Consider the following 10,451-nt stretch of genomic DNA (forward strand, 5'->3'; position numbering starts at 1 on the left):
GGTTGGACAAACATCCTTGTGCCCTTCCAATTTTGGGGAAGTCTTTTTTACCTTGTGGTGGCTGAGTTTGATTAGACACATCCTTAAGTAAGAAGCTCTTATTAAGAAATGTGTGATCACAGCTCAGGGCTGTCTGCTGTTTAATAGTAAGATTATTGAAAACTTTCTGCAATCTTCCTGTAAAATTTGAGGTCTCGAACGTTATCTCGATTTGGTTCTGCTTTCGGGATACAAATTTAGCCTCGATATGGCGTGGCCCGCTCGGCATGAGCCATAGGTCAACTGGAGATCAAAACCTTTGACAGTCGCGCCCTTCGCTCCAGGTGGGGCTTTGTCGCTTCGGAAAGCTTTCTGCGCTTGAAATCAGAATAGCATTTGGCGATAAATGAAGCTGCGATAGCTGCAATATATGATATGGGTACATCTAAGCTGATGAGCAGCGATGAAGCTGAGTGCCTTCAGCAAAGCTCAAATGGCAGTGAAGCATGGTCTCACGATAAGAAAGGTATAGCTGTCGAATCTAATGCTTTTCTTAATATAACTTTTTTGGAACAGAAATGAGCATCCCCCGAAAATTGTACCTCTGGTGGGACGTGTTGTGGTAGCTTTGAGCAAGCGTTCCCTTTGTAACGGGGTTACACGTACCCTGGTATGAGGGGGTGGGTCACACACGATGGTGTGACCATACAAGGGTGTGGGCTACATAAGACGGAGTAATTACACAATGGTGTGGCTACACCTTAACAAAAAGTCAGTACGTTGCTGGACTGCCAGTAGTATTCATATTCATTAGGTTTTACTATTTAATTAGGAAAACGATTGATTTATAAATAGCGGTTTTGCCGCAAAAAATAGAAATACAGTTCACATTTTAGACGGAAGAATTTAATTGCCTTTGGTTAAGGTTGTGATCACTCTTACAGTAAGCGGATTGCGATCCGCTACACTTGTACTGGTTCTTAGTATAGTACGAAGGTCACTGATCTTAGCTAAGCTTCCTCTAAGCGAAAGAACTACGGCAGCCGAGCTGCAACACCCGGAGTCTTTGGCAGGCCAAACCCAAAATCCATACTATTGGACTGCCAACACCCGGAGGGACCGGTAAACTGGCCAGCGGCGCCACCGCATCCGGAGAGGGTTTGACCCTTTGACACGTCTCCCACGTGCGCACATTAGTGCTGGTCCATTTGTACAGCTTGGGTCACCAGTTGTGGCAACTCGCAGAGCTGTAAACCTTCTCACGACCGATATGATCACTGAGTGGGGTTTCGTGGGCCTCATAGAGGATACGGTACTTCAAATTCTCATTGTGATGAGCCACAAATCGTGGCGTATCCGTCGAGTCGGTGCTATAATACAACAATCCATTATTCAATGAAAATCGGTTCAACCGTGCACGCAGTCACGACGACAACTTCTTGTCCGAGTTAACAAAATCTTTGCTCCAAAGAGCCTATCGCAGTCACGACGACAACTTCTTGTCCGAGTTAACAAAATCTTTGCTCCCAAGAGCCTATAGCAGCACTATGCACGTATCATCACCCGCGTATGCGGCGCGGATTTAATCTGTCATGGACGACGTCATCGTCGTGACATGAGCAAGCGCATAGTTCGGTCTAAGTGATGATGCATCAGCCAAAGCTATCTGCTTCCGTGGCTAATTCTTCACCTCGCGGAAAAAGAGAGCCTCCTAGCCATCCTCTGCGAGAAATGAGGCGACTGAGTCGCAGTACGTAATGACGCATGAATTGTCTAGATCACGAATAGCTTGGAGTCGAGTAGGTGCACTCTGAGCCTGACAAGTGCATACTCGATCGCGATTAATTTTTTGTCGTGTCTTCTCTGCAGCCTTGAGCGGGCGAGATTTATTCGCGATCACCCTATCATGCCCCTCGGCGTCTGCTTGCAGCAGTGCACAGCCGATGGCAAAGCTCGACGCGTTACAGACGACATTGAAAGGACGATCAGGGTCTGGCAACGCCAGTATTGGTGCATGAAGGAGGCTGTCTTTGACCCCGTCAGAAATCCTCGATGCTCGGTGTCCCAACACCAGCCACGTACTGACTTCTTGTTGACGTGTAGCCACACCATTGTGTGATCACACCAACTTGTGCGTCGCACCCTTCATACCAGGGCACGTGAAGCGCCGTTACATATCCTTTTCAAGCGTATATGGTTTGGCTATTACATATACATCGCCACAACGTGGCTATTATCTTAGCGGCAGAAAATTATTGATGCCATTAAGAAAATGGCATCAAAAAATTTTCACCGAGATTGGCGCCACGCGCCGAGTGCACGACGCTATAGCTACCATTTCGTAATGTTTAAAGCAGCATGCACATGCCAGATGCAGATGCAGCCTAAATTATTTCGAAGTGTGTAATAAAATAATACTGAACGCTGATAACCTATTTGTTGTAGGCTATATAACATTGTTGTAACCTCAAATATCCGATTGTTCACGGTAGTAGCGAGAGCGACTTTGCGTTTCACTTCCAATATCTTAAGAATGTGAGCACATCGGGGATTATTGATGTCGCACCACGACCCATCTCTTACATACGCTTCACATGCGAGCGCTCAACCAAAATGTCAGCTATCCTTTGAAGCTGATCGACCTTCTGCTCTATAGTAGGGATACGCTGTTGAGCTACCTGAGGTACTCCTTAAAATAGCGTAACTCAGATAGCGCATCCGGTAATCATCTTATGTCAGACTCGGTCGAACTCCGAGACTTTGAGGGATAGGTTTGAGCCGTCATGATTAAGAAAGCCTACGAAAGCTAGCCGAGAATAGGTTGCTTCAGCTGACACTGAATTGATGAGAAAGGAGTTGCTCTATCTGGGTGTTAACTAGTCGCTGGCGTAGTGGATGGGATATCTCGCTTCAAAGCTTCATGGATGTTGATGATTCAATGGGTAAAATTGAACTTGCTTTGTTGTCACATTTGAATTGGTCCATTGGGCTCATTTATATACCAAAGAACGAGACAACCTGGGCTTGCGGTGGAAGGTAATATTGGTTAAAATCAAGCTAGAAGTCATCGTGATTCCCGCAGCAGCGGGCACAAAGTGCAGAACTCATGCAGAGGCTAGGCGGAGCGTGGAGAGCGCCTCGTCCTCATGGATTACCTATCGATCGCTGACGATTTTGCTGTGGGTCGTTCGGTTGAAAAAAGGTGTCCAGCCAAGCCTCTGAGTGTCACTATGGCCAACTGAAACATAATCTACTCGGTCGCCAAATCTAGTATTGCTTATAGGTCGGTGGCCGCCTCAGTGGCTTCTTAAGCCATGTGGGTACAAATGAAATGGGCCCTCGATGTAAAGTATGCTCATAAAAGCGGCCACAGGTAGGTGCGATGGGAACCCCGCGTAGTGGCTATCATTGAGTGCCAATCTCTGCGCAAACCAAAAAAATGATTTTGAAGTCAGCTTTGTACACGTTTTTGTTAGGGTGAAAACATAGGTAAACAAACCGTATTTTAGTACTACACAACTGTCATAATTGCTCTCGACTTAAAGCAAAGCTCAGTAGTACCGATTAAATCATAACGATAAACTGATAGATTACGGATGAAAAATATAGAACCCGGTAAAGACGAGACATAGTTTGCTAGCATCACTTTGAATTTATCATTTGGATTTAAAAGGAAAATGATAAGTCACAGATAACTGTCAAACATTTCGAAACAAATTGATCGCACTAAATGCTACTTTTTATTTTACCAGCAAAGACTTAAACTGTAAAAAAACAAGATCCATTCAAGTAGTCTGAGGAAAATACAACGTCGTGAAAAGGTGAAGATAAAACTTCCACTGTTTGACATGTCTAGCAGATCCCATTTCAGTAAAGGACTGCATTTACCGGCGATACCTAATATACGAGCCGTCATCAACCGCACCTAGAATATTCACTGAGGCTGAACGTCTTAATTTTGAAACGCAATTTGAAATTACTGCGCTCATGATTACAAACTATTGGAGTTACAAGATTATGGCCTCTTGATCAAAGATAGCGTCTAGCCTGACAAACAAGCTGACCAAATGATGACTTTGGGGCTGCAAAGGAGATGTGATCACTCTTTCATTATCACAAAATGATTTTATATCATCTTCATGACTATGTGCTTCATTCGCGGTCCGAGAATGGCATAAAGACATCTATACTTAGCATCACGAATTTTGTAATGTTTCCATAGAGCACAATTATATGTTGTTTGTTTAAATGCTGTTTCATGTCTTCATCGACGACTGAGTGTGCGAATCTATCACTGCAAAATATTAAATGCTCGATAAACAAAAAATTTGACAACGTGAAGCATCTACCTCCATCTGATTTGCTGAGTGCATATATTTGATGCATCGGTCCTTGCTTTTACATGTCGAAGATGTATTACAGTAGTTTTCGAGTCCTTAACTATAAAAGGGCATTAACATGCTAGCACCCACTGAGAGCTGCAGAATTATGTGTAAAAAATGAGTAGAAACGTTTGCGAGTAATTTTTGCACTTTTTACAATGAAGTACTCGGCAAATTTGAATCGGAGACTTTAACTCAGCATCACCAGATTAAGGTTCCCGTCTAATAGATCGCTTTGAGTTGATCCCGACTTGTTTTTGCATATTTAGATTACTCGTTGTTAACTCCACTACAATCGGGTACATTTCTCGAGCTCAGTCTTAAAGTCTTGTGTCATTTATAATAGCTATACGTTAGTTTTGTCTGTTGGATTAGGATTGGGCTATCGGCTGAAATGCATCTGACCAATCCTTACGTTGTACCTTATACAATAATCCCAAATATTCTCTTACTAGGTTTTTTATTGTCGAGACCCACATAAAAAGACTAATAAGTGTATACGATGTCACAGAAAGTCGTGATTAATTAATGTTGCTCAAGATGTCATTCCAAGTAACGCGACTACTATATTCTGACGTGTAAATAAAAGTAGTCTGAATTGATGCGCCATCAACGTCATTGTATGAAATATAGAGAGCTAAAAGGATTCCTAGTATCTATATCTGCAATGCATTCTCAAAATTTGAACCTAACATCTCAAAAAAATGCAACTTTCTATTGAACTGTAACTTACATTAAAATGCTGATGAAATCGACATGGCTTGACAGCCGAGCAGATCAGCGAGTAAAATTTTATCATGACGCTTCTCGCAAGTCTTAAGATAGTCACATCGCACTTTGGTGTAGCAGTGAATATATGAAGATGATGAATGTCCGAAAGGAATAAGTCTTTATTGCACGTGGGGTTCTAGCCGTGCGTCACACAGACAGGTTAGATAAGTATATATTGAACATTGGTCTAATCAGAGTAACGTCTTTGTAAATGAACTTCTGAGATAGCAAGGCTAACAACCTATTTAGTGATGTTAGAGATTCTCGGTTTGCTCTTGGATAAAGCTAATAAGCCTGATTTTTGTGCGATTGCTAATGAGAACTCTTTAAGGCAAAGTTTTTTTGGAAAGTTCAAGGCTTCCCTATTGCGCTAGCAGGCACTTATCGTTGATCTCACAACCGGGTCATGAAAGGACTGTATTCTCTGTAAGGACCAAAACGAGAAGCTCATGTACCCGTCTTTTTGACAACTAGACATGCTTGGTTAGCATTTGTAGATTGTTTGTCCCGAAGGGATTCAAGGAACTGGTGTCCCGAGGACCGAATGCAGAGATCGCTTATCGTAGGCATTCACTCGCCATGAGAATTTTACTGGCGATAAACATCCAGGATTGTCCATCCAAACAGTCGCTATTGGGAAGGCTGACAGCAACAATCGCTTATAGCCTTTGAGAGTCAGGATGTAAAGAATCTTCCCCTCTCGATTAAAAAAAAATTTCACGGTTCGGCTATGTTCTAGACGAAGCAACAGCACATTGCGCTTACAGATTCTACGTCAAGGATGCTGCGTGGAGAATAATCACAAATTTGCAGTACCTTGGTTTACAATGTACTTTTAAACATGTAGAAAACTAGAGCGGTTGCTGTCGCACTGCCATACATACCAGGCGTCTTTAGTGCGCTAGACAAAAATTATCCATCCTTTATAGGAGACAAGAATCTGCTGTTTATGCTCAGGGGTTAAGAGGTTTTATCGCCTCATTAGCATTAGCCTCCATCCCTGAGGTGATGATGGTCACACGTTTTATGGAGAGTCTACGCACGGGCGCGGGTCGCACGAGATCTTACGCATTCATTCTACCTACTTCAAGAAAGCGGTGGGTGTCACATTGAGCACGAGAAACTACTTTCGTGTCGAGACAGTACTAGAAGTAGGACACTTCGGTCGTGCCAAAAGCGACAACCCTTACTCATACAGAGAAGGCAATGGGGAAAGTATTGCTGCTGGAGCTTCGCGGTTCAAAGATGTATCATCTTTGATAGTACGGAAGATTTGCACCTTTCGTCATAGAGGTATGGAGAATAATGCACCCGCTCAACAGCGTTCGAAACCCGTTGTAGAAGAGCGTCAAATCTCAGTTGACGTATGATGACCTTTTGATATGAAATATGCTGTAAAGTATGTCGTGGAGGTCGTGGATAACCGGGCCCAGTTCTGAAGAAGTCACTTTATCAACATGAGACGAATCCAATGGTCCAGAGCTGTTGGTTGTTGACATCAACGATTCGGGCTTCGTAAAACCATGGAAAGTCCTGATGGACTCAGGAGCTTTGTACAATCACGCATGATGCGCGACTGTCAAAAACAGTATATAGTGTGCGGGTGTTAGATGCGGATACGGCATTCTTGCGTGTTACGACCAAGATATTGGAAAGATTTTTTACCTCTTCTAGTGAGGTTTATGGACTTTGACAAATTGGAGCGGTTTATTGCCCTGAACTTGGATTCGATATAAGATCCTATCCTACCTAAGTACGGCGTGGCTGGGACGCTATCAGTCACGAGCCGACTGGGAGGGGTGTCACGCACTTTTCTCCAGTTGAAGCATAAGCGAGTCATGAATCACCTCTGCTAGAAAGCAAAACTGCTTTTTGCTCGGGTCTAAAGCGGTTATAATTTCCGTGCATGGTGTGGGGTTGCCTGAATTTGACCGCAAAGATATTGCTAGGTGCCTCTAGAAGAGCTTGGAAGACTGAAGCGGCAACGAGCGCGTTCCCAGGATTAGACGGTAAAGAACAGATATATGCCCTGGTCCTCATATCATTTATCTGGTGGGCTATAAAAAACAGCTGTGAGCTTATGTCTACTGTGCCAAAGTCAGGAAATTGCGGTGGTGTCTGAGATGTCACAGCTCTCCGCACCAGAGCCGGTGAAGCTGAAAGTAGACTGCAGGTTGCGAAAGAAGGGGTCAGGGTTAATTATTTAAAAGTTGGTGTATCCTTGTCACGATGTGACGGGTGCACCGTTATCAATCGATATAGTATGACGGGTAAGTGGCAAGAAACATATTTCACTAGTGAAAAGAGCGACTGGGTAGTCCTAGTGGTTTTAAGTATCTTCTCAATACCTTCGGCAAAAGCTCTCAAAGTTAGTCGGGGGAAGTGCTCCTCGGGGATATGTGCAAGGTACTGCAAAACGGAGTGACCACCGGTTGGTACCATAGAATGATATGGTATCACCATCCAACATGGATAAATTTGTCATAGCATGTAGGACGCTTTCAGATCAGTGAGCGCGAGCAGCTGGATAGGCAGTATCAAGAACCTAGGGATTGTTTATATTCATTGCCAAGTGAATATCACGACGTGAGGACAAGAGACCTACCAACCGTCACCCCCTGATAGAAAGTCTATCAAAGCTCAAATTGCGTCACACGGCAATGACCTTTTTATGAGAAAGATGACACTCCATATTCCAAGTCAGGAAGGATACTGACAGAAGCCAAACGGTACACGCTGCTTATAAGCTCAATGCATCCATCGTTCCGGTGCAAACGCAAAAATCAGAATTAATGTGCAGTTGAACGAAATTGCTGGCTGCACCTTTTTCGGCTGGCTAATAAATATTATTAATTTCTAAAAGAAACAGCGACATCTGCAACAATTTATACTACATAGACCGTCTCACGCCCAATTGACGTATAATCGTCTGGTGACGTAGCCATTCAGGCCATATTGTGTATATGCGCAAACCTTTCGACGATTTCTTTGTCCATAATCGTGCAGAGCACTAGGGGGTCAATTGTGGAGAACAACATCAAGCACTTGCGGGCAGTTCTCGAGTGTATGATTTTTACTGATCTGTTCGTCGATATAGCCACGTATGCCTTCGGCGCTGATGAAATCCTCTTTTTTAGCTGTTTACTTGGGAGCACGACCTGGAGACAGATTCGGCAGCGATAAATGCTAACGCAGGCTGGGTAGTGCTTCTCCTCGGAAGGGCGTGATGACGCGGTTTGATCTGCAACAACTTGCGCATGTATAGTGCAATTTTTTGCCGACATTACACGACAGCTCACCAATAGCCTTAGCGAAGGGAGTCAACTGGTTTTGGATGTGGAAAAAAAGTCGGTCATCAACTTTTGTGATTAACATTGCATACCTACCCCGATTCTAGCTTTCCGAATCCAGATCGGTCAGTTCATGTTGTGATGCTCAATATTGCTAGTAGGCTGTTTTTTTCAAACAGTTGACAGTGGACACGAACGCGTGTTTCGTTTATGTCTTGTCAGCTTAAAGCTGCACAGTAATAATCTTTTGCTCATTTGGAGTTGCAATTTGAATTGAAGCATCCCTCGCCAATCTCATGGTGTATCTGCTTGGCTCTAATTTATTTGTGATCCATGCACCATCATGTGGTGCTTCGGACAGTGACGTCGCCATCATATCCGTCATAAAGAATGGTGAGAGCGATAAATATATGCCTCACTGACTATACTTTTGTGGGAAGGTATTAGTTACAGGTGGCGATTGCGCTTTCGCGTCGCTCACGTCGCCTATCCCGATGGTCACATCGCCGATTAATAAGGCGATTGATATATAGCGTACGGGTCAGACGCAACATATGTCGCGTTTTTTAAATTGTTGAAGCAATACGTTCGGAAGCTTAGCCTCACGCTATCGCAGTTGCAGGCTTGCACTGCCATGTATTATTCCATAGGTTGGTGCGACAAACATGCTCATGATGAGGTCCTTAGGTACAGAATTTCGAGCTGTGGGGTCCCACGCCTCGTGGTGTATGTTTCACATTTTTCTAATTGATATTTGTGATTTGCAACGGTATGCTTAGGCCGCAATTTGGTTCTGTTGAAGCAATGCCACGATCCCACTCTTACGATCTAGTCGGAAGTAAACGACTTTGTTTCAAGCAAGGAGCGTCTTGACTAACTGGTTTACCCTACTCTTCAATACAGCGATGCCAGTTGGAGGCCATCGAGCGGTGCAGTGTGATGGCAAAGCTCAGAAAATGATCTGAGACATGCCTGTTTAGAGCGCGGACGCATACCGTGACACTGGAAGAGATCCAACGTGTCGCCACAACCGAGAGAGCTTGCAGATGCCGGTCACGGGGGAGTGACCTCCGCCGGTACTGCTCAATGATCGAAGGGTGGCCAACTTTCACTTAAGACGTTTGGTGGGTCGGCGGGTACGCTAATGCTATAACCAGTATTTGGTGGAGTTGATGGGATATCTTCACTTGGACAACACATAGGGTTTGGGGTCCCCTTTTGGCGAGATTTTCCGGTGCCATGGCTGAGTAGGCCTGACGCACCCTCAAAATGTATCTTTTTCTAAAAAGAGCCTCTCGCAACGCCATTTCCACTTGTTAATGGATACCGACCTCGCGTAGAGTACGAGTCGCATAATAGCTGCCGCATAGAGATGGACGAGCTTTAAGGAGCAGAAAGCAATGACGATATAATTTTTCAGCTTTTCGACGCCCACTTCGTAAACTGATTCAAATTTTCATTAACACTTTCGCCGGCTTTAAGCTCTAATGGAGTGTGTGGATCTTACCACCGCTGCTGCTATAAGCGTGAGCGGTACTTCTACGAAAGAATTACCTGTGATTCAAAAAAGGTCCGCGAGGCCCGAATGCACTTCCACCAAAGCCTGGCTGGGAGTGATCTAACGGTTGCTTAGAAATTGCATTTTGCATCTTGTTAATGTCTCCAGGCAAACAATAACCACTTTAGACTCTTGGGCTGTCTACTGCTTCACCCTTCGATATCAACTCGGCCCGTCGAGATCAACAGATGACGTGAGCTAAATAAGCATGTTCAATGATTCTGGGACAATTAGTCGCGCGGCTTGCAATCTGTCATCATAGAGATACAGGGTGTTTGGTAGTGGTTGTTGGATTGTCGTCTCGCGCTACCGAGTACAATGAGCTCGCCGTACATCAGACGCTTTGATTTAATGATTTTGCGTTGATAAACACACTATGATGGGCCTGTTCACTTTACGCAGGAGCAAAATCGAGATCTATATTGAGATACTGCATACCAAGTTTGATCTCCAATTGCACGAGGGACGTAT

The 10,451-nt window shown here is 44.2% G+C and overlaps 1 protein-coding gene across 1 annotated transcript; it reads left to right on the top strand.

Moving 5' to 3' along the window:
• Positions 1-9,909: 9,909 nt before the first annotated feature.
• PHALS_01797 (uncharacterized protein) lies at positions 9,910-10,182 on the top strand (the record flags this gene model as incomplete). Its single annotated transcript, XM_024716259.1, has 2 exons — positions 9,910-9,992; positions 10,089-10,182. 2 exons carry the CDS (start codon positions 9,910-9,912, stop codon positions 10,180-10,182), a joined length of 177 nt encoding a protein of 58 aa, XP_024581875.1.
• Between the last annotated feature and the right edge of the window lie 269 nt (positions 10,183-10,451).

This window comes from Plasmopara halstedii (assembly GCF_900000015.1).
Source record: "Plasmopara halstedii genome assembly, contig: Scaffold_1594, whole genome shotgun sequence".
NCBI lineage: Eukaryota > Oomycota > Peronosporomycetes > Peronosporales > Peronosporaceae > Plasmopara > Plasmopara halstedii.